This window comes from Cibotium barometz, chromosome 19 (assembly GCF_041138505.1).
Source record: "Cibotium barometz isolate CiBa-2024 chromosome 19, ASM4113850v1, whole genome shotgun sequence".
Classification (NCBI taxonomy): domain Eukaryota; kingdom Viridiplantae; phylum Streptophyta; class Polypodiopsida; order Cyatheales; family Cibotiaceae; genus Cibotium; species Cibotium barometz.
The window spans coordinates 51,540,378-51,565,475 of NC_141064.1; the positions used below are offsets into that span (position 1 = coordinate 51,540,378).

The 25,098-nt window shown below is 47.5% G+C and overlaps 1 protein-coding gene across 2 annotated transcripts in view; it reads left to right on the plus strand.

Moving 5' to 3' along the window:
* Positions 1-314: 314 nt before the first annotated feature.
* The window catches only part of LOC147628719 (putative plant SNARE 13), an 88,465-nt gene continuing 63,681 nt past the window's right edge, over positions 315-25,098 (plus strand). Inside the window, exons 1-2 of one of the 2 annotated variants that reach the window (XM_086813957.1) lie at positions 315-550; positions 2,163-2,255. In XM_086813957.1, coding sequence (XP_086670083.1) covers positions 375-550; positions 2,163-2,255 — 269 coding nt within the window. In that variant the 5' untranslated portion in view covers positions 315-374. Of the gene's footprint in view, positions 551-2,145; positions 2,256-25,098 lie in introns of both variants that reach the window. The other variant, XM_086813958.1, reaches the window with a different exon arrangement.

Genomic DNA, 25,098 nt, shown 5'->3' on the forward strand with positions numbered 1-25,098 from the left:
GAGAGAGAGAGAGAGAGAGAGAGAGAGAGAGCCATCCTCTGAGAATGTGCAGTTGGTGCTAGAGAGCTAGATCTCCAATCATCAATGGAGTACACAGCATAGAAAAGGTAAACAAAATATTGTTTCCTAAAATTTGATGCTAAGATAGGTATGCATAACTTGACTATATCAAGTACAGCCTGTCCTAAGCATTCATTCGCCCTGTTGTTAATTAATCTAGAGCAACTTTAAAGTTGGGGCCATGTAAAAGGCTAAAGAATAGCATTGACGGTCCATGTCATCATCATCATCATCATCATTTGTTGTAGCTTCGTAATCCTGCCGGTCACTTTGTAGCCGAGGTACTTCTGGGTGTGGGGGCGTTAAGAATTTTGATGAACGAAAGCGCGGGGCGCTTCATGCGCTTTCACCAGGTGCCCTCTCCATCACACCAGATCTCAACAGAGCTCGCGGCTATGGCGCCCTCCTCTTCCTCATCTCCGTCGCTCGATCTGCCCCCTCGCGTCGCGGACATTGACGACCAGCTCCAGGACCATTTCCGAGCCCTTCAGTAAGCCTTTCTCTCTTCTCTCTCTCTCTCTCCCCCCCCTCCCGCGCGCCGCCCTGCCCTCCGCTCTTCCCTCCCTTGCTGAGTTCAGAGGAATTATGTTTCCTACACTTCATTTCTGCCTTCCCTTTCATTCCATCAGCAATTTTTGGATCAGAATTCGCCTCGAATCCGCTCCTTTCGATCGCAACGAGTGATCCTGCTCGTTATTAAAAGGGGTTTCGAAATCGCTTGTTGGAACATCAGTTTTTTGTTTTTCTTTTGGGGGACATTACTCGGCAGGTAGATCCACAGTGAAATATCTATGCACGATGTGAAACACACAATGCCAAATACATCAGTCTGCAAATTGTGCCGTACAGAGCTCACGGCAAGCCACAGACACAAATCCAAAGACATTTTTTTGCACACCATGCATACATGCCCTCACGCTCAAGCTGTTGCAGGCCATACATGCTCTCGAGTTTCTGACAATACTGTACACATGGCTCATTGGAAGGCCACTTTGAAGACATCACATACTGTGTATGAACTCATGGCAGCAAGAGAAACAATGCCAGAGATATCGCTTGGCATATCATCTTGTACATGGGCTAATGGAATGCAAGAGAGACAATGCCAAGCAGATCATTCAGGACATGTTATACATGCACTCCCCTCCCTATATCTTACCATATACGGGCTTAGGGAAGCAAGTGAGATAATGCCAAAGTGTCCTGTTGGTGTATCATGCTGTTCATGGAAACAGTGAGAAAACGCTGAAGATCATGCACTGCGCACAAGAACACATTGGGGTTTATCAACGTTTTTAAGCATCTTTATGGCTTATGGTCAATTCTATCATTTTTACCAGGTAGTCTGTTGAACCTTTATATTTGGAAGGTTATATTTGTGACCCCATTGCTCAGCAATCAAGTATGCATGCAGCTTACTGTTTCAGTGTAACCACATGATTGTCGAGAGATAATAAGCTTCTTGAATGCCATATCCCAAAGGATTGATACAGATGCTCTTTATTATTTGGATGCGGTTTCTAAGCCAGACATGACAGCTCAATAGAATCTGTAATACAGGAGCTCGGGAGGTTTGGTGATATTTTAGTTAAGAGATGAATTCACTCTTGGTTTGCCTCCCTGGAACAGTCTTATGGTGTGATTGAAAAGTAATCACTGGCATCTTAGCATGAACTGCCCCATCAACAGTTTTGCCTTGCCAATCAGAAACCAGATTTGTCTTGCCAATTAAGAGTACATTACGAAGTTCTTTTTAATCAGCTTCAAAGCTGGCTTCTGATTTTGGGCTGAGCTGTCATGTCCAGCGGGTTGGCATGTCCATACACAGCCAATATCTATGAGCAGCATGGTTTTCTGGAACATTGGTGTACTGACTCATTTTTCTTTCAATCAATGGCAATACATTGCAACTTACATACTTTACTTTTCGATTGAAAATGTGACCCCCTTCCCCTTTTTCGTCTCCCGCTTTTATTGTGACATTGAGTTCTGATAATCTCTGTAAGATAGTGAGTTTATTATAGTTACTATGAACCTTTTACCACAGATACCACTGAAATTGCTTATTTTAAATGATGATAACAGAGCTGGAACTTGTGCAGAAATGGATTTCAGAAACTCGACAAGGTCAAGGATCCCAATAGGCAGAGCAAGCAACTTGAGGAGCTTACTGGAAAGATGCGAGAATGCAAGAGGTTAAGCATTATTCTTCAAAAATACCTAACAAATGATACTTGAATTTGCCACTAGGAATCACTGAGTTTCTCTTGTGTTCAGTGGAAAAGTTAAGGTGGTTTTTATGCTTGCTACTTGTCGGCGTATTCCTTACATCTCTGTAAATACGGCCATAAAAACTTTTCAGTGTTGATGAAAGCTCCTTGGTCAGATATTATTAGAGTTTTGTTCATGACTTTTGTCATGAGGTGGAAGAGGAATTGTTTTGGGCAACTTTGGGACACAAGCCAATGGCTTTGGGCTAGTGTGGTCTCAAGGGGGACTTCATAGCGATGTTAAATGTGTGACTTACAGTGATGGCTTTGGGCTAGTGTGGTCTCAAGGGGGACTTCATAGCAATGTTAAATGTGTAACTTACAGTGATGGCTTTGGGCTAGTGTGGAAGCTCTAGGTAGTCTTTTTCAGCCCTTACCCTGGCATAGGAACACTTGACGCAAGAACAATCAACATAGACAGAGAATAGAGAGAGAGATGGCTGTGTATTTAAGTATATTCATATAGTACAAAAAGGTACATGATTTTTGGCAAAGCATAATTCACTGTGTGATGAGATGTGGAAGCCCAAGATGAGCGGCGAGGTCCAGGGGTGGTGGTAGAGATCTGGTTGTGGACCTGTGCATCAGTGAGACCAAAATCTCTAAAGAGTTGCTGAACCCACCGAGGTAGGCCAGCCTTCCTCTCAAAGCATGAAGAAGAAGAAGATCTAGCTGCTGCAGTAGATGACTCATCCGATGCTGTTGGGAGAGGTGATGAAGTAAGCATTGGTGGGGGTAATCCCGCAGTCAAAGCAGGACTCATAGAGGGACTGGGAGCTGCAGAAGGTGGTGCAACAAGAACTGGTGGTTATAATGTAGGAGCTGGCACCAGAGTTGCAACAAGAGGTGTGTAACACGCGGAAGCTCTGGGGGTCTTCTTTCAGCCCTAAACACCACTGAGAACATGCTGATGCAAAACGCAGACATGAAGAGAGAGTAGAGAGAGAGAGAGAGCTGCTGGAAATTCAGTATATTACTATGGTACAAAAAGGTACTCAGTCCACAGCCCTAGGCTGCCTTGAAGAAAAGGTGGTAAACACCCAAAAGTCTAGTCCCTTTTTGGACCCTAATGATCCACCCCATAAAGGAATGAATGAATCAAACTATGAGCACACTTTGCTATTTATAGGGTTCTTGGACACTTGGTATACTGGCCGACTGCTGGTTGGCCAGTCAAATATGCATTAAATGCTCTTCAGCGCTGCCCGACTGGATCTCTTCCCTTGTTATGATGCGCTTGCAGCCGCCCTGTCCTCTGGTTCAGCCGACCACCTCTGTGAGCAGCCGACAACCTTCTTCTCTTCTAACGCACTGACAGGACATCCTCTTCATGTCCTCCAAGCCTTGCTCCAAGTCCACATTGTCCACTTCTGTATCTTGTGCTCCAAATCCCTAGCTCTAATGGTCTTTTTCTGGTTACCTCTGCTGGAGAGTCTCTGAGAATGTCCATGACATCTTCATGCTCATGACATCCCCCTCTGCTAAACTTGATGACGGGATTCCAACCTGTTCTTGGATGACTATCATCATCCCACTCTATTCCCGGAGTCCCTCTGTCATCCAACCAACTCTGGCAACCCTTTTCACTGAAAACCCGGCCCGGTCTGAAAAACCACTCTGACTATGAATAATATTCATGCATCTGTTCCCTCCAGTCCTCCCCAATCCATTCTTGCCCTGACTCTGAACATTGTCTTGGTCTTCATTCCTGAGAAATGAGTCTGGCACTCTCACATCACCCCTTGGAGGATAATCCTCCCTTGGGACTGTTGCCCGAGAACCTATCTGGCTCACAGGACTGCCATCCCCTCTGGCTCTGTGGAACACCACCAACAAACCTTCTAGGAACTCTTCCCAATTCTGTGTTCCTTGCCTTGGGCTTCGTATCCGTGTACTTTCCTGTACCTTGGACCTGTACACCATCATATGGGACTAAATCAGTGTTTAGCTTTGCTGAGCCTGATGCTCTGATACCAATGTAACACGCGGAAGCTCTGGGGTTCTTCTTTTAGCCCTAAACACCACTGAGAACATGCTGATGCAAAACGCAGACATGAAGAGAGAGTAGAGAGAGAGAGATATGCTGGAAATTTAGTATATTACTATGGTACAAAAAGGTACTCAGTCCACAGCCCTAGGCTGCCTTGAAGAAAAGGTGGTAAACACCCAAAAGTCTAGTCCCTACTTGGACCCTAATGATCCACCCCATAAAGGAATGAATGAATCAAACTATGAGCACACTTTGCTATTTATAGGGTTCTTGGACACTTGGTATACTGGCCGACTGCTGGTTGGCTAGTCAAATATGCATTAAATGCTCTTCAGCGCTGCTCGACTGGATCTCTTCCCTTGTTATGATGCGCTTGCAGCCACCCTATCCTCTGCTTCAGCCGACCACCTCTGTGAGCAGCCGACAACCTTCTTCTCTTCTAACGCACTGATAGGACATCCTCTTCATGCCCTCCAGGCCTTGCTCCAAGCCACATTGTCTGTATCTTGTGCTCCAAATCCCTAGCTCTAATGGTCTTTTTCTGGTTACCTCTGCTGGAGAGTCTCTGAGAATGTTCATGACATCTTCATGCTCATGACAAGGTGGAGGAGGAGGAGGAGCTAGACGTGCAAGAGGTATAAGATCACTAAAATCGGCCGGGAATGGATCATCTAGAAAGTCGGAAGATGCATTAGGTGGAGAGGAGTAGATGCCAAACAAGCTCTCATCAAACCGAGCTATTGGAATATGGTCCTTCTCAGTGGCTTGTACGTGGTCTCAATCATGAGAAATAATCTTTGGATAGTGGAAAAAAGACTAAGCATGAGAACTAGCCTTCGGATAATTGGTGGTCATTGAGTATTTGGTGGGGATCTACCTTTTGACCTCACATGTGATGTAAGCAAGAGCTTGGCTCTCTCTACTGTAGCTTGCCTATATAATAGGCTTTTGATGATCATTAAACTTGCACTTTTCATTCCACTCTTGGCGCTTGCATTTCCAACATGGTATCGGAGTAGGCACAAATCCTAGGGCATGCTCAATTTTCACTAATCACACCATGATTAGTACTAATCCTTATCCCTAGACTAGCTCACCTAGCTCACCTACTTTCATGGAAGCTGTACCCAGCTTCAGTGGAGGATGTCCAGCGTCTTAACCACGGCACCTTTTGTCAAATCCTTCCACAGACGAGTTCCTTGCATCAATGCACACCGGCTGGAAGCAGCAATTGAAGGGTACCCTGCGCTCTAGCCTTGGCATTAAGATTTCCCCCAAATCATACATAGAAACTCTAATGTTATGGTCATACCACTAATGCGCCCTCACAAGGTTCTTTATTTTTCAATTCCTCCTACTGTCGAGGTCGCCTACGAGTAGGCTTCATCCTCCTGAGAGGAATCAACCAATCAAGCAAAGCTCAAGCTCTGAGAAGAAGGAGTCGGATCAAAGCGCAAGTCCATCAAGAAGAAGCCAAGAAAGGTGCCATCCTCATACCTTGAAGTTCTTCACCTATATGGTGAAGGGATTCTTGAGTAATCAGCTCTATTGCTCAGTAATAACAATGGATTTATTCACTACTTGAGCTTGAAGAGCTCTCTTGTTTCAAGGCCTTGCTCAGGGAGATCTACAACACACAAGGTGGTTATTAGCAACATGGCTATCATCCTTTTTCTCTACATAGATCATGTCATTATCGTCTACATTCACTAGTGGATTTCTCCACTAAGGGGCTCCAATCATGGGAGAAATGAAGGACATGGTCAAGTTTAATGGCACAAACTTCTTTACTTGGTCAGTGAAGGCCAAATTCCTTCTTATCAAGAAGGGTTTTTGGAATGTGGTCAATGGAAAATAGAAATGCCCACCAAGGGGGGAGGATAAAAGTCTGTGGACAGCAAAAGATGAAAAGGCACTAGCAATCCTCGTGCTAAGCATGGAAGATGATCACATCCACCACATTGGTGCTTGTGAGACCTCCAATCAAGCATGGGAAACTCTCAAAGAACTATTTGGAGCAAAAGGGAAAGGGACTCTAATGTCTCTCATGATAGAATTTTTTGGTCTCTCCATGGAGCCTGATGTCTTTTTCAACTCATCTTAACAAAATGAAAAGTTTGTTGGCTCAACTTGCAGGTGAAGGAGAAGTCATTAAAGAGGACATCATGTGATATTGAAGAGCTTACCACCAAGCTATGGGCACCTAGTGACAACTCTCAAGAATCTACCTGATTTCTCTCAAGAAGGTTCAATCCTCCATCTTTAAAGAAGGGAGAAGGACATCTACTCCAAATGCAATCTATCAAGATGATGCCCTCTATGTCAAAGGATCAAAGACAAAGACATGTCAAAGGATCAAATTCAAAGACAAATCAATCCACTCAAGATAAGCAATCATGCTCCTTTTGTGGTAAGTCTAGGCATATTGAAATAGCATGTAGGTTGAAGATGACATGTAGCTATTGTGGTCTCAAGGGCCATAACGAGAAGTATTGCTTCAAAAAGAAGCATGAAGCAAACGTGATAGAAGAAACCCACCATCATGAGACCAACATGGTCTCCACTAATATTGTGAATGATTCTGATTGGGCTCTTTGAAAGCCTCTTTTGTAGTCCCCTTCAGAAAATTATGATGTAAGTTGAACTAGTGCATTTATAAACTAGTCTCAACATATCCTCACGATACGCTTTCTTCTATGTAGCCAAGCTCTTGGATTGTGTTAGTCAAGGCTTGGGAAACTAGGCAAGACCGGATCATGTTTTAGCCATGTCTTGTGTAGAGAAGATGTAAGACTCACATCCTATAGCCTAGTCTGAAGGGGGACATTAGTCATCCTAGTCCTTTTTGATCTTTTTGTTATGTAGACCCCCATGTTTAGTTCATGGGAGGGTAGTAGAATATTTCTTTCTTGTAGACTTTTCCATGTTCGGACCACGGAAGGGTGTTGGAATATGGTCCTTCTCATTGGCTTGTACGTGGTCTCAATCATGAGAAATAGTCTTTGGATAGTGGAAAAAAGACTAAAGCATGAGAACTAGCCTTAGGATAATTGGTGGTCATTGAGTATTCGGTGGGGATCTACCTTTTGACCTCACATGTGATGTAAGCAAGAGCTTGGCTCTCTCTATTGTACCTTGCCTATATAATAGGCTGAAGCAGGAGCATAGGGCAGCCAGAGGAAACCCTAACCAGACGGCAGCCGGAGGAAACCCTAACCCTCTCTAATACCAGTGTTGGGTAGGAGGGCAGCTAGCTTGCACACACACACACACACACACACACACACACACACAAGCTCAAGCACATAGAAATGTGACTGTTGGAAAAGATGTACTCGATGATAAAAATGAAAGTACAATATGGGAGTACTAAAAAGCCTAGAGCTAAGTGCCCAACACACAAGAGTGTGTTCACACGGGGAAAAAACCTGTGTCCATCCATAGGGAAAAAGTGCTCGTGAGTAAGCTAGGTTCACACCTGAACTAGCCGGGAATGGTCGGGTGGACATGACCAACATTGGACACTACATGTAGCCATGGAATGTTTATGGTTAAGCTTCCCATGTATATGTATGCTAGCTGTATCTACGAGATCCTGGCTGCATAGAAGCGAATTAGGCATTTGATGGATCTTTGAGAACCAAATGCAATACATAATGCCATGGACATTTGATGGATCTTGGAGAGCCAAATGCCATGGTTTGCTATAGCAGCCACCTGACCAGCTCATAAGCATGAAAACGCAGCATATATAGCAGTCGTGGCTTTATTACAGATCCGACCAGCAGGAGTAGGCCGACCAGCAGCTTCAGGTCACTATATATACATGGGCTTGGCCATTCATTCAATCATCTCATCATTGGGGAGTCATCTCAACATTGGGAAACAGCTCACCGTCAGGAGATCAAGCAGTTCATCATCAAGTATTCAAGGCAGTCAAGTATTCAGCGTTTCAGCCCTCATCTCAGCAGATAAGTTAACGCATCACTCTCAGCATCATCATCAGTAAACGCATCTTCATCAGCATTCGTCCTCAGCAAACGCATCATCATCAGCCCATCAGATCTGCGTTTCATCCTCAGGACAGCATTCAGCATCATAATCAGCAGTTCAGCCCGCATATACAGCATATAGGCAGCATATTCAGTCTTACAGATCCATTTGGATCTTCATTGTAACATCATTCATTCATTTAATATAGCTGCATTGCATTGACACATACTTGTCTATCTGTTTGTCTCTTAAACATCATTAAGTGCAGTTAAGTGTAGACTAAGGTTGTGATTACTACGGTCTTAAGCTCTCACATGTCACATTGGTATCAGAGCGTTACAGGGTAACCAGCCTTAGAGCATGTTCATTCCAGCAGTCATTCAGTCAGTCATCATTTTTATCGCTTCCGCACAGTTAAACCCAGTTCTGAAAATTTTGCAAGCCACCCATAAGGATTTTCCCTTAGGTCTGCATTAGTAACCCATCCATCTGCATTCTTGCACAGCATATAGGGTTGCACATGGTTTGCATAGCAGTCATCCTAGCAGTCATCTTAGCAGTCAGTCCTGCATACATGTTACCCATGAACTCTCAGGGAAGAAGGACATCCATCATCAAAGGAGCACATAAGTTTTGGCTTCAACTGGCAGCATGGAGTTTCTCTTCCACAGAAGACGGAAGTTTGCTCCAACATTCGCCTCAGGAGGTTCAGAGCTTCAGGTACGACGGAGATGGTAGGTGAAAGGTTTCCAGGAACAGGTCAGGGGTGACTCAGGTAGTTGCCATTCAGTTCCCACAGTACATAGCGTCTTGGCTCAAGGATTTTTACTCCTGCAGACGGCCTCAGTCCCAGCAGAAGACAGAAGGGGGCAGTGGTTCGGAGGAGAAGGATCGCAGACGACGAGTCGAAGGTTGCCAGGTATCCACCCAGCAACAGTTTAGCAGCGGGGAATGTCACGTGCACACCAGTCAGGTGTACAGTGACATGGCATCATTTAGCATCATGTAGCAGGGTATGGCACCAGTAGGAGCATTAAAAGGCCATCTCTAGTACATCAATAGCATGACATCAGCATGTAGACATCATTAGTAGCATTGAAGCGTGGACAGCCTTGAGAAAAGCCTAACCATGCAGTCGGTTTGCTATAGCAGCCACCCGACCAGCTCATAAGCATGAAAACGCAGCATATATAGCAGTCGTGGCTTTATTACAGATCCGACCAGCAGGAGTAGGCCGACCAGCAGCTTCAGGTCACTATATATACATGGGCTTGGCCATTCATTCAATCATCTCATCATTGGGGAGTCATCTCAACATTGGGAAACAGCTCACCGTCAGGAGATCAAGCAGTTCATCATCAAGTATTCAAGGCAGTCAAGTATTCAGCGTTTCAGCCCTCATCTCAGCAGATAAGTTAACGCATCACTCTCAGCATCATCATCAGTAAACGCATCTTCATCAGCATTCGTCCTCAGCAAACGCATCATCATCAGCCCATCAGATCTGCGTTTCATCCTCAGGACAGCATTCAGCATCATAATCAGCAGTTCAGCCCGCATATACAGCATATAGGCAGCATATTCAGTCTTACAGATCCATTTGGATCTTCATTGTAACATCATTCATTCATTTAATATAGCTGCATTGCATTGACACATACTTGTCTATCTGTTTGTCTCTTAAACATCATTAAGTGCAGTTAAGTGTAGACTAAGGTTGTGATTACTACGGTCTTAAGCTCTCACATGTCACACATGAGAAGCTCGTGGATCTGGGGATGCCTGGATTGCACCCATGAGTTAGTATGTTGCATAATCTCTCTTCAGTTAACTTGTATTGATGGGTTTTTTTTTTCCTGGGAAAAAGATCCTTCAATTAGTTAAAGAAAAAATAGCCGCAAAGGGCTAAGTACAACCATGACGGGCTAAATACAGCCTCACCTCATGTAACATGCGGAAGCTCTGGGAGTCTACTTTCAGCTCTAAACACTCTTGGAAAACCATTTGATGCAGAACGCAGATATAGAGAGAGAGTAGAGAGAGAGAGATATGCTGGAAATTCAGTATATTCATATAGTAAAAAAAGGGTACTCTGCTACAGCCCTAGGCTGTCTTCATAAAAGGGTGATAAACACCAAAATTCTGGTCCCTACTTGGACCCTAAGGGACTCAATCCCTAAAGGACTGAATGGCTAAAACCATGAGCACACTTGGCTATTTATATGGTTCTTGGACACTTGGTATACTGGCCGACTGTTGGTCGGCCACCCAGTCATAAATGCATTAAATGCTCCCCAGCGCTGCCCCGACTGGATCTCCTCCTTGATCATGATGCGCCTGCTGCTTCTCCTATCCTCTGGTTCAGCCGACCAGTTCTGTGAGCAGCCGACAGCCTGTGTTTGCCTCTAACGGACTGTAAGGACACCTTCTTCATGCCCTCTAGGCCTTGCTCTGAGTCCTCACTTGTCCTCTTCTGCATCTTGTGCTCAAAATCCTAACTCTATCTGGTTCGTACTCTTTATTTGGCTGCCTCTTCCGGATTTAGCCCCTGAAAATGTCCATGGCATTTATCATGCACATGACATCCCCCTCTGCTAAACTTGATGACGGGATTCCAACCTGCTCTTGGATGACTGTCATCATCCCAAATCTTTTCCCAAAGTCCCTCTGTCATCCATCCATCCCTGGCAACTCCTTTTCTCTGAAAACCCGGCCTGTTCTCCAAACTACTCTGTCACCGACTAAGATCTATGCATCTGGTTCCATCAAGTCCACAATCCGTTCGTGCCCTAACTCTGAACACTGTCTTGGTCTTCATTCCTGAGAAATGAGTCCGGCACTCTCACATCACCCTTAGAGGATAAACCTCCCTTGGGACCGTTGCCCGTGAACCTATCTGGCTCAGAGGACTGCCATCCCCTTTGGCTTTGTGGAATACCACCAACAAACCTCCTGGGAGTTCTTCCCGGTTCTGTGCTCCTTGCCTTGGGCTTCGTATCGGTGTACTTTCCTGTACCTTGGACGTGTACACCATCATATGGGACTGAGTCAGTGTTTAGCTTTGCTGAGCCTGATGCTCTGATACCAATGTAACACGCAGAAGCTCTGGGAGTCTACTTTCAACCCTAAACACTCTTGGAAAACCATCTGATGCAAAACGCAGATATAGAGAGAGAGTAGAGAGAGAGAGAGAGAGAGATATGCTGGAAATTCAGTATATTCATATAGTACAAAAAGGGTACTCTGCTACAGCCCTAGGCTATCTTCACAAAAGGGTGATAAACACCAACATTCTGGTCCCTACTTGGACTATAAGGGACTTAATCCCTAAAGGACTGAATGGCTAAAACCATGAGCACACTTGGCTATTTATATGGTTCTTGGACACTTGGTATACTGGCCGACTGCTGGTCGGCCTGTCATAAATGCATTAAATGCTCCCCAGCGCTGCCCCGACTGGATCTCCTCCTTGATCATGATGCGCCTGCTGCTGCCCTTGTCATCTGGTTCAGCCGACCAGTTATGTGAGCAGCCGACAGCCTGTGTTTGCCTCTAACGCACTGTCAGGACACCTTCTTCATGCCCTCTAGGCCTTGCTCTGAGTCCTCACTTGTCCTCTTCTGCATCTTGTGCTCAAAATCCTAACTCTATCTGGTTTGTACTCTTTATCTGGTTGCCTCTTCTGGATTTAGCCCCTGAAAATGTCCATGGCATTTATCATGCACATGACACCTCATATAAGGGCGGGAGACAAATGATCAAAGGAGAAGAGATGCTTCTCCTTTGGCTGGCCGCTCTGTGAGGAGAAGGCTATCTCATACGGCGGGGGGGGAAACAACCATACAGGTGGTTTGTAATGCCAAATGGGGTCACCGCCTCTATCTTTGAGGAAAGGACCAGGCCTCCAAAGTCTCAAGAAGGCTTCCCACCGCGTCCGCATGCGGTTAGAACCTCCCTGTAGCTTCCCCCACTGACCGCGGAGGGTGTGAATGATATTGAGCCATATGCTCCTGATGGTCTTAGCTGGCAGAGTGTGGGTACCCTTGATGGCCTCGCTACATCTAGCACGCGAGATGTGCCAGGCTGCTATGCTACTGCAAATCTCCCATCGCTGGCATGAGCGAGGTCACCAAACACCTTCCAGTGAACTGCAACCGTGTGAGAGGTCGGCACTCCCAAATCCATAGCCGCCAAGGTCTCTCCTTGACCACCTTGGCCGGTGCTGAATCTATGTGCCATGTGTGCCCGAAAACCAATCACCCTCACCCTCTACAAGGTGCAGCCTCTGAAATCCTCCAAGGGGTGCTTAGATCTCTCTAGTTTGCCATGGGATCCAATAAAAAAAGTGAGCAGATCCTCATCTGCTCCATGGACCGCCACGAGGATATCGTGTCTGGTGAACATGCCTAGCCACACTAGGGGGGTCGGGTTTGGAATAGGAGTCAGCCACTCCTGAGGAATAGCTGAGTTGATGTCGATGCTGAGCCTGTTTCTACCCCGGATCCTTGCGAGGCCTCTCTCCTGCTCCGCCTAAGGTAACTGCCTATGTGCAATCCAATCTCCGAGAGACGTGGCTGGTCTCATGCTGAAGGTGCCCCAAGATATGTGTGGTTGGGCCCCTGGCATGTGGCCACTGGGTAAATGGATCAGGGGGTTATAGATCAAAGGCTGTCGAAGCTGCTGTAATATGCGGAAGCTTTGGAGAAGGATCGGTACTTCAAAACTCAGAAATCAGCACTCTTTTCGCGACGGAATTAACGCACAAACTGAAAGACGATGTGCAGAAAATAGAGAGAGAAGGGGGAGATGGAGAGGACACAGTATTGGGTCCCAATTACCCTCTGTAGGGCCCCCACCACGGATGGTGTATTTGCTTTATTAGAATGATGTAAATCTGAAAACAAATACAGAAACTTGACCTTTTCTTGGCTGGAAAATCCTGCCCTTGACCTTCAGTCCTTCACCCCTTTGCGTTAGCAACTTCTTGGCTGTCCTGGCCCTTGTTTGCTTGGAGCACTTGGTGAATTATGAGATGACTTCAATGATTATTGGCTGGAGTATTTATACTCCCTTCAGCATCCAGTCGGCCAGCTTCATGAAGCTCCACGACTGGGTCTTATTCAATAAAATGCTTTCACACTTTAATAAATGCTGGCCATTCTGCGCATGCTTTCTGGGACAGCACCAGGCTGCTGGGCATCTGCGCATGGGTGTGGGACTGCCCCTACACCTGGCCGACCTGCTGGATAGGGCTTTTATCCCTGTCGGCTGCCTGTCCAGAAGCTCTAGAGCAGGCCGACAGCCCTTCCAGCCCATGTCATGGCTGGTGGGCACAACTTGGGCCCTCTTGGCCCCTTGGGGGTGGTTCTATACCTCCCCCATGCCCACACTAAGAGTGCAAGTGCAAATCTTCGCACTGGGGTAGCCCTATGGGCTGGCCCCATCTCTACATGCAAACCTACATGCCTACAGAGGTCTGGCATCCAGTTGCAAACCAGATACACAGAACATCCGACATCATTCCAGAGGGAGACTCACAGCGCGGACTGGCACTGCTTCATGTGCAGGACAGTGCACACCTGACCTTGGACTCATGTGCAGGACAATGCACACTTGACCTCGGACGACTGAGATGGATCCCCGGCTGACTCGTCCCGGACTGGGCTCACATGGGACTAGTTCACCATCCCAGGTCCCGCACCTTCTGTACAGAAATGTCTACGTGGCATCCAAGTGCGGGATGCACGTGACATCCCCTTCTGCTTAACTTGACGGAAGCTGCATAGCCTCCAAATAATCCGTCAATAATGCCGGATAGTCTTCAAAAAATTCTTTGTCGAGCCATACCGCTTCATGAGTTCCTCGGTCCTGAAACTTCGTGAGAAACTGTCGTAGTCTTCGGCCTGAGCCATGCTTGAAACGGTGCAGAAGGATCTGTTCTGGAACCATTACTTCTGCTTCATCAATAATGTCTGGTTCCGCTTCGTCTTTGACCTCTGAAGGGGGTGGACCTACATATGGCTTTAACCAACTGACATGAAATACATCGTGCATAGTCCAACTCGGAGGTAGCTTTAACTGCATAGACACCTCATTAATCTTTTTCCGGATGGGAAATGGTCCGAAGCTCCTGAAAGACAACTTTGGGCATCGCTTGCCCACTTGCTTCAATCTTTGCTTCATAATCCGAAGATACACCCAATCCCCTTCCGAAAACATCATATCCCTTCGGTCTTTATTGGCCTGTCGAGTGTAGGTCTCTTGCGCTTTAGCCAATCTGTCTTTAACGGACTCTAGGATCTCCTGGTAAGACTCCGTCACTCTGTTCGCCTCCGGTACTGAAGACGAAGTCCTGGTTAACAACGACTGGAAAGGCCTTCCAAACGCTGCCTCATATGGAGTCCTGCCAATAGCTGAAGAAAAAGAGTCATTCAAAACAGCTTGAACTAAAGGCAAAAACGATTCCCACTTACCTTGCTGATCGTGGACATAACACTTCAGCACATCAAAGGCCAACTGGTTGTATATCTCTGTCTGGCCATCTGTCTGTGGGTGGAATGCACTAGAAAAATTCAACGTAGTACCAAGATTATCAAACAATGCCCTCCAAAAATGACGGGTAAACTTGGCATCTCGGTCTGACACTATGGTTCTAGGAATCCCGCCAATCGGGTACCAATGCCGAATGAATAGTTGGGCAACATCCTCGGCGGTCACATTGGCCCTGCAAGGAATAAGCATAACAAATTTGCTGAACCTATCAACAATAGTTAAACACTGTGTATTACGCTTACTCGGACTGGGAGGCAGATTTGTGACAAAGTCCATCGAAATGTCCTGGAAAGGACCCTCAGGAATTGGCAAAGGCTGTAACAACCCTATCTTCTTTCCACGAGGAGCTTTCACCTTTTGACAAATGTCACAGCGTTGTACATATGTAAACACATCACGTCTCATCTTTGGCCAATAGTATTGCCGTTCTAATTTCTCCAAAGTCGAATTCATGCCCCTATGACCACCTGTTAATGGCGTCATGGGCATCATGGAGAAGAGCTGCCCGGAATGATTTCATGACACATAGTCGGCCTTTGTAGAAAAGCCAACCATCGCGTATCAGAAAATGGCATGTATAACTGCTAGGAGTTCACGATCATAGACTGAGTAGTTCTTTTCGGCGGGCAGTAACTTACGAGACATGTAAGCTACTGGATGACCATTCTGTTGCAATACACCTCCAATTGCGATGTTACTCGCATCGGTGATCACCTGAAATGGTTCGTCCCACGAGGCAAGGGCTAAACAAGGCGCTTCTGACAAAGCCACCTTGAGGTTCTGGAATGCCTCCAACGCTCGTGGAGTCATTCGAATCTTTTGCCTCCTTGTTTTCACTCCCTTTAGCAGATCGGTGAGGTCTGCCGAGAGATCAGAAAACTTGTCAACGTGGGTGGAATATGCCTGGCATATACCCACAAATGATCTAATGTCATAAGCAGTCTGAGGTACTTCCCAGTTAACAATCTCGGCCACTTTAGCCGGATCAAGTCGAATGCCTTCGGCACTGATTATATATCCCAAGTAATGTACCTGGAACAGATAAAATTCTGACTTCTTTTCATTGACATAGAGCTCGTTGCTTTCCAGCAACTTAAGGACTTTCTCCACATCAATGTCATGCTGCTCAACTGTAGCTGAAAATATGAGTATGTCGTCCAGAAATATGAACACACACACTCCAATCAACTCCCGGAAATACGCATCATGATGCGGTTAAATGTAGCTGGGGCGTTCGTCAATCCAAATGGCATAACCACAAATTCATAGTCGGCCCGTTCTGTACGGAAGGCTGTCTTGGGGATGTCCCCCTCTACAATCCGTACCTGGTGGTACCCACTCTTTAAATCCAGTTTGGAGAACACCTTAGCTCCATTCAGCCTCTCGAGAATATAGTCAATTCGAGGCATCGGGAATCTGCTCTTGATAGTCAGCTTGTTGAGTGCACGATAATCGACACACAACCGAGAAGACCCATCTTTCTTCTTGACAAATAAGATCGGTGTTGCAAATGGCGACACGCTGGGGCGGATGAAGCCAGCTTGCAACAATTCTTGGAGTTGGCGGTCCAACTCCGATTCCATTGCCTTAGAAAGGCGATACGGAAACTTGCTCGGGGGTTCTGAGCCTGGGAGGAGGTCAATCTTGTGATCCTCCGGTGTGGACGGGGGGAGCTGGGGAGGGAGACTGTCTCGAAGAAAAATCTTCTGGAACTTTTCATGGAGAACCGAGTACTTCTCGGAAGCACTGGCCACCGTCGGGGCTGTCTGGATGTAAATCATCGCACACTGTGCGCCTTTCCTGACTGCTCGCTTAGCCTGCAAGTGGCTTATGAGCGGAAAGTTTGGAATACCTGGCTCACACTTAATGGTCACCGGGGTGTTTGACACATTCCGATCGATTTGGAACGTGTGCTTGTCCCACTTGACATCAGGAAGAAACTTGTGAAACCACTGGATACCCAAAATTATGTCTGCTCCTACTAGAGGGGCAACCATAAAGTCACGCACAAACTCTATGCCCTGAATCACTAACTTAGCACCTAGAGCTTCATACTTGACGCTCGTTGTCATACCTGTGCTAAAACCCTCAACTTGTTTGTCCACCGGAGTCAGCTCGAAACGGGCACGCCTAGCGGCCTCTTCCGTGATCACATCCTCCGTGCTGCCACTGTCAAACAAGACAACGACTCTCTGGCCACCTATGTAGCCAAAGGACTTGAGCAATTCGTTGCGCTCATACTCCTGGTCATGGGCGCCCTTCTGCTTATCTTCGAGCTCCCGGCTAATAATTGCTCCAACTGAAGCACCGGGGGTTGAAGAACTAGGGGTAGCCGCTGGGGTCTGTGTGGGAGCTGTGCTCAGCACGGAAGTTGTGGAGGTTGCGGCGGCGGCGGCCTTTGGAGGCTTCTTCGGACAATCTCGAGAAGTATGTCCTTTTGTGTGACAAAAGAAACATCTACCCTCCTTCCTGTACTGAGCAAGCTCCTCAGCACTCAACTTGCCACCTGTCTTGCCTGCCTCCGCTTTCTGGTCTGGAGTAAGCTTAGACGCATTGTTCGAGTTCTTGGAGCCAGAGGCTCCCGGGCTCTGTCCTGGGGAAGACCCCGTCTGGTTCTGGCTTTTGCCCCCCGAGGCGTTAGCCTTGGGAGAAGTCGGCTGGGAAGTCTTGGGCTTGCCACCATTGTGTTTCATTTTTGCACTCTGCGCAAGCGAGAGTGCGTCCTCAAAGGTGGCTGGCCTAAACATACGCACCTCCCATTGGATTTGCGTGTCCAGGCCATACAAAAACTGCCCTTTCTTGTCCGAATCAGATAAGCCTAATTGCAGACACAAGGTCGAAATTTTATTGGCAAACTGAAGGACTGGTTGCGCGTTCTGACGCGCTCCCCTGAACTCGTCTTCGAGTCGCTCAAGGTAGTGGGGCGGTAGAAACCGCTACTTAAGGTCGCGGACGAACTCGTCCCACACATAAGCTGCCATACCTGCTCTGGTGTGGGCATGAGCCCACTGAGTCCACCAAGGAATGGCCTCACCTTCCAAGTACCAACCAGCTAAGATCACTTTGTCAATATCTGTTTTCCTAACTGCGGCAAAGTAAGCTTCAAATTGATGTAACCATGAATACAGAGTAGTGGGATCGAGTTTACCATTATACTTACTGAAATTCATTTTCTCGGGAAAATGATTCGAGGGCGCCGCCGGTGTCAATCTGGCGTCCAAAGCTCTGAGGTAACGCTCGTGTTCCACTCGTCGCATGGCATCGTCTTCTCGTTGTCGAATCTCCAATGCACGCATCTGCATCTCAAGCAAGGAGCTTGGCTGCGGCTGTGACCCCGTGAGAGGGTCCCTGTGACGAGGATCTGGTATCTGGGATACGGAAGGAGAGGGAGGAGGAGATGGAAAACGCGACGTTGGAGAGCGAGAACGCTCCTCCAGAGCCAAAATCCGCGCCTTCTGCTCATCCAACTTGGTTGTCTGGTCTGCGATTGCTCGCATCATCTGCTGGAACATGTCTGTGACACTCAAGCCGGGTGCCCTAGCTGGGCTGCCTGGTGCACTCTGGTCCCATGGTTCTGGTTCTGTCTTGTCGCCGAAACTCGCCATAGTGGGAAAATGCAATTCCTTTCCGGAACGCAATCTGACCATCCACTATCTGTGTGGGAGACTTCCGGAGGCTTCCGGAGGCTAAAAACCAACCGTCCTTCGAGGGACAGGAGTCACTCCAAAAGGGGTAGTCCACCGGCGTCTAAAAACCAACCACACGAGCGAAAAAATTTTCTAGTTTTCTTTGCTGAATCTTTGTCCTTGAAGTGAGCTCTGATACCACTGTAATATGCGGAAGCTTTGGAGAAGGATCGGTACTTCAAAACTCAGAAATCAGCACTCTTTTCGCGACGGAATTAACGCACAAACTGAAAGACGATGTGCAGAAAATAGAGAGAGAAGGGGGAGATGGAGAGGACACAGTATTGGGTCCCAATTACCCTCTGTAGGGCCCCCACCACGGATGGTGTATTTGCTTTATTAGAATGATGTAAATCTGAAAACAAATACAGAAACTTGACCTTTTCTTGGCTGGAAAATCCTGCCCTTGACCTTCAGTCCTTCACCCCTTTGCGTTAGCAACTTCTTGGCTGTCCTGGCCCTTGTTTGCTTGGAGCACTTGGTGAATTATGAGATGACTTCAATGATTATTGGCTGGAGTATTTATACTCCCTTCAGCATCCAGTCGGCCAGCTTCATGAAGCTCCACGACTGGGTCTTATTCAATAAAATGCTTTCACACTTTAATAAATGCTGGCCATTCTGCGCATGCTTTCTGGGACAGCACCAGGCTGCTGGGCATCTGCGCATGGGTGTGGGACTGCCCCTACACCTGGCCGACCTGCTGGATAGGGCTTTTATCCCTGTCGGCTGCCTGTCGAGAAGCTCTAGAGCTGGCCGACAGCCCTTCCAGCCCATGTCATGGCTGGTGGGCACAACTTGGGCCCTCCTGGGCCCTTGGGGGTGGTTCTATACCTCCCCCATGCCCACACTAAGAGTGCAAGTGCAAATCTTCGCACTGGGGTAGCCCTATGGGCTGGCCCCATCTCTACATGCAAACCTACATGCCTACAGAGGTCTGGCATCCAGTTGCAAACCAGATACACAGAACATCTGACATCATTCCAGAGGGAGACTCACAACGCGGACTGGCACTGCTTCATGTGCAGGACAGTGCACACCTGACCTTGGACTCATGTGCAGGACAATGCACACCTGACCTCGGACGACTGAGATGGATCCCTGGCTGACTCGTCCGGACTGGGCTCACATGGGACCAGTTCACCATCCCAGGTCCTGCACCTTTTGTACAGAAATGTCTACGTGGCATCCAAGTGCGGGATGCACGTGACAACTGCTCCTTTGAGGCCGCTAGAACAATATGCCTGAGGGCTGGCTTGAGATGATCCCGATTGGCTGCGAATCTGTCCTCAAAGGTAGGACTAAAACCATGGGCTCGCATCTTTGTGAAGATCCATCTAGTACTTTGCAACCACGGGCCTCCAAGGCTCGGAGTGCTGGTTGAAATCCGGGCCAAGAGGAAATCCTTCCAAGGCGCACCACCGGATAGGAGTCCTTTGACAATCAACTTGCCCAGTAGGGCACGGCTGTGTATAGCTGGATTGATAAGGCCAAGCCTCCCTTTGCTACGTGGCTGAATGATCACTCTCCATGCCACCTTGGCCCTGGCTGGCCTCCCATCACTTTTGGCCCACAAGAAGTTTCGGATCAAACGTTCTACTTGGCCGATATATGCCCGAGAAAAGGCCCAGATTCATGCATGTAGAGTCAGTAGAAGCCTTAGGGTTTGCATTAGAAAGCACTTTGCATAATGCATAGCATTCATCCACTACATCTAGACCATTGCAGAAGCCTTTAGATATCATCTTGCATTCATCAGAATTTATCTAGTATTATTCCCATAATTTATAGCATTTATTGGGCATTTTTACATCATTTATATATTTTTACCAAGACAAATGGAGTCGGCCAGCTCTGTAGCCAGTCGACCAGCATCCCTTGTCCATATAAATAGCTGAGCATGTAGTCCATTTATTCATTCATATCATGATCAGCCTTGAAGCACTCAACGCTTGGAGCCTTCAACACAAGGAGCATAAGCGATTGCAGAATTCAGCACATCAGCCTTCAGCGTTTTCCTCATCAGCATCTAGGAGCATCAATGCTTGAGCAATTCAGCCTCCATACAGTAAAACGCAGCATCTACAGCAATCAGCCTTCAGTACCCCTTGCGTTTTCAGTATTCATACAGTTTTCAGCACCCTCATATGCATCGTTTTGCTACTACCACTTGGTGAAGGTAAAACTTAGCATTCATACATAGTCTAGAACAGTCCCAATCAGCCCCTTCTCTCAGCTTCAGATTTGCAGCCTTCCTACATCCATTGGGAAGAGTGCATAGGCTCGAGATTGGTCATCATTGGTGCTTCTACAGCCATGTGCAGTTCAGCCCGACTCTTGGTCCTCAGAGATCTTGCGTTTGGCTCATCATCAGCCCACCGTCAGTCTCTTCAAAGTAATAAAGCAAATACTATTCCGATAATAGGATAGGGGGCCCTTCAGTTCGTAATTCGAGACCCCATATGGTGTACAGTTCCCATCTCTCAAATCTCTTAAAGTTTGAAGTCTTAAAGTGGATTGCTAAACTCGCGAAACTCAGGATACAGAGACGGTGTGAGCATTTGTGTGACAGGATCCTCAAATTACGAATACTTCCACTGCATGTTATAGTATTGGGTATTGTACTAGATCTTGTATATAGTGCCGAGTTCATACAACTTCACTCTCTCTCTCTTTTGCGTTTGCTCTTCCACACACAGTTCAACGTTTTCTAGGCTGGTGGTTCTCTCTTGCGTTTGCTCATCTTCATTGTTGGTGTCGTGCTACGTTGTGCTCTCAGCAGTTTGTCTCATATCCGCTACGTATTCCGCCATGGTATCAGAGCCCCAGGTGGCTTGAAGCTTGGAGAGCTTGCGGGATCGTTTCTTGAAGACCTTGGAGCTTGCTGGAGATTTGAAGAGCTTGTGGGACTATTGGTTTTTTGGTGCTGATTGGAGATTTCTTGGGCTGTTCGGGACTTGGAGATTGAGTAGAAGGCGGCTATCATCGTTGGACAGCCACCTTGCATATTAGTTGCAGTCTTTTCTTAATTTTTTTTCCCACCCACGCTCCCTTCACAAGACCAAAGTAACCCCCCCGAGATGGTTGACTTGCTTGAGATGGCTGAGAAGCATGTGAAGATCCCTACTCTCTTCACATTCCCCGTGGATCGACAGTTGGACGGGACCAACTATGGCATATGGAAGGTAATGATGGAGTCTTACGACTTGGCTGATTTCATTATCGTTGGTGTTCCATGGCCGGAGTTGGAGGACGGGGAGTCGTTACCCTCTACTAGGAAAGAACGGGAGGCTCAGGCACAGTTGTGGAATGGTGTCAATGCTCGTGTGTTCTTTCATCTTCCTAAATTGCACACCATAGGTGATTAACCATATATGACGCTGGCCAGAGAGATTTGGCAACATTTGGCTTCTCTGTATAATAGGGTATCACCCATGAAGCGCATCTCCTTGGAAGTGCAGATGTGGGTGATGGATCCTACAAAGTCTTCAACGATGCGGGAGCACATCAACAAGTTACAAGCTCGTCAGCAGGAGGTTCTTCGAACTGGGAAGGAGATATCTTCAGAGGACATGGCCATCACTTTGTTGTCTCATCTGACCTCTCAGTACTCAGCTTTCTACTCCTCTTTGATCACCAGGGCAGGCTCAGCACCATCACATGGGAGGAGCTTGTGCCAATGGTCTTGGACCAGGAAGAGTGTTTTACGAACCCTCCACAGGGCGGAGGTTCTGAGGCCTTGACTGGCTAGCGGTCGCAAGGCCGCAATAAGGGCAAGGGGAAGTCTTCACAGGAGAAGTCTTCCAAGCAAGAGCCCGACGTGGATCATGACGCCTTGAAGGCAAAGAGGACCTGTAACAATTGTGGTGAGAAAGGCCATTATTGGAGAAAATGTCCTAAGCGGAGCACCAAGCAGGGTGCAGATTCCTTAGCAGTAACTGTGAAGACACTGGCTTTTGTGCACTTGGAGATTATGGACATCGGCGTTTCATCTTCTTCGAGCAGGGAGGCGGTTGGACTCACCGCTTAAGGACACTCGGGACTAGATTCTAGACAGTGGTGCTTCCACGCACACGACTCCTTCCCAGGAGTTATTACAGGATCTTCGAAGGCAGGCAGGTCTCATCCTGATTGGTGACGAGTCCACTATCCCTATTCATAGTGAGGGCAGGTTAGAGATCGTTCCCGATGGCAGAGGGGGGAAGCATTCATCCCATGTTCTTTTTGTCCCATCTCTTGGTTTTCATCTGTTGTCAGTTTATGAGGTTTGCAAGACTGGTGTACGGGTGGAGTTTGAGGAGCATTTTGTTGCTCTCTGAGACCAAGCAACAGGCCAGGTTGTATGGGAAGGTGGAGTGGAGAATGGGATCTACAAACTCTCAGCACTCTCTTACAGGTTCTTAGTTAGGTGATGTGTGGCAATTTCATCATGACCACTTGCATGATACGCTGCAACAAGCTTTCCGAGACCAGATGGTGGATGTTGGCAACAGTAGGCAGGAACATTCCAATTCTTGCGTTCGTCAGTCAGAGGAGCCTATCCAGGTGAACTATGCTCTGATGTCTCGTATTAGTCAGGAGCGGAGTATTCTGCATGGGAGGAGATGATATTGATTCTTAGGGGACGGGACCCTTAGTATCTTCCAGAGTTTGAGCGTAGCCTTGGGAGTCTTAGCTTCTCTCAATCGGATAGGCGGATCAGATCTTTGCCACTTGCACAAAGATTCGGTCCATTGAGGAGAGGAGGGTGGAGTATAGATACCATGCCAGGGCTTCATTCTGGGCTCAAGCCGGTGACAGAGTTATTGGAGACTTCTTTGAGATAGCTGGCCCCCACATGAGGGGAGACAGTATTCGCAGGCTACGTGGCCAGGATGGAGCTATTGTTTTTGATCCCCCACATGTGAGAGCCATCGCCACGGATTTCTTCAAATCTCTTCTCATTGGTGTCCCATTATCCCCCCAAGTGATGGATGCACGGGAGAGAGTCTGGAGGCACACGAGAGAGGTGGTTCCCCCCCCCCTTCGGTCTTTCTTATTGACCCCTTTCACTTCAGAGGAGCTGGTAGAGGCAGTAAAGGCATTACCCAGGGGCAAATGCCTGGGCGCGGATGGGCTTCTTGTTTCTTTCTTTCTTCACCATTGGGACCATGGAAGGTGGTCTTCACATTGCCTTCAATGAGATCATGCTCACAGGTGCCAAGGGGAAGACTTCCAAGGAGGGGGCCAATGGGGCAACGGAAGTACCAAGTAGCCAATAGCAGCTGAAGGATGACTTAGCCGAGTATCCTGTGCAAGGGCTTCCTTGATGGAAGTGGGCTCTTTGTCCCACATGATACGAGACATCAAAGCATAGTTTACCTGTAAAAGCTCCGTTGAATGACTTTTATCATGAACTTTGTGCGATCTTCGAGGTCCGTCCTCTGTGGTCCATTCGGAGGAAAGCTCCATGACACCTGACTCCCGAAGGGTGTCCACCAACCACCTGGGTACTCGAACAGAACGCGGAGCCTCCTGCTACTGCGGGGACTCATCTCCTACTGCGGGCTCAACCTCCTCAATTGACTGAGGTTGTCCAGCTGGAACGATCGACTAAGAATCATCAGAATCTTCTGGGTCTCCTAGAAGTGGCGGCTCATCAACAGTGGAAACCGAACATGCTCATCAAAGACCACATCCCTGCTGACAACAACCTCGTTCCTCTCTAGATCATACAACTTGTATCCCTTGGAAAGAGAGTTATAACCCACAAAGACAAGCTTTTGGGACTTTGAGTCGAGCTTCCCCCTTTGCTTCTTTGGAATGTGAACATATGCATCGCTCCCAAACACACAGAAATGGGAGACATCAGGTTTCCTGCCAAAATATGCCTCAAAGGGAGTCATGTTCGATACTGAAGTCGTCGGAGAACGGTTGAGGATATGGATTGCCGTAGCCACAGCCTCTCCCCAAAGCGGACAAGGAAGATCACGATGCTCCAACATCATCCTCGCCATCTCCACCACAGTCTTGTTCTTACGTTAAACATCCTCCTTTGTCAGCCCGAAGAGTCTTCACTTACAAGCTAGACTCTTTCTCCACCATCACATGCCACTACTTGAACCAAGCAAAAGCTTGGTCCTTCTGTGAAAGGAAATAAACCCATGTGAATTTGAAACAATCATCAAGCAGCATCATAAAGTACAAAGAACCTCCCAAGGATGCAGTCTGCATAGGTCCACACAAGTCAATGTGTGCCAATTCCAAAGGTTTCGAAGCCCGCCTGGAAGCCTTCTTCCTATGCTACTTACCACGAATGCAAGAACTACAGCGTCCTTGCCTGCTGCCAATATCTGGCAAGCCAACCACCATCTGGCGCCGGAAAGCTCGCCGCAGCGCATCCACATTCAAGTGAACTGTGGCCATGCCACCTCCAAGTCTGTCCTCTATTGCCTCTATCATGTTGAAGTCACCGCCCATGCACCAAAAATCAGCCTGGTGCAGGGCCTGTCGGACAGTGCTCCAAAAGATAGCTCTACCTGCAGCAGCATTCGGGGCATAAATGTTG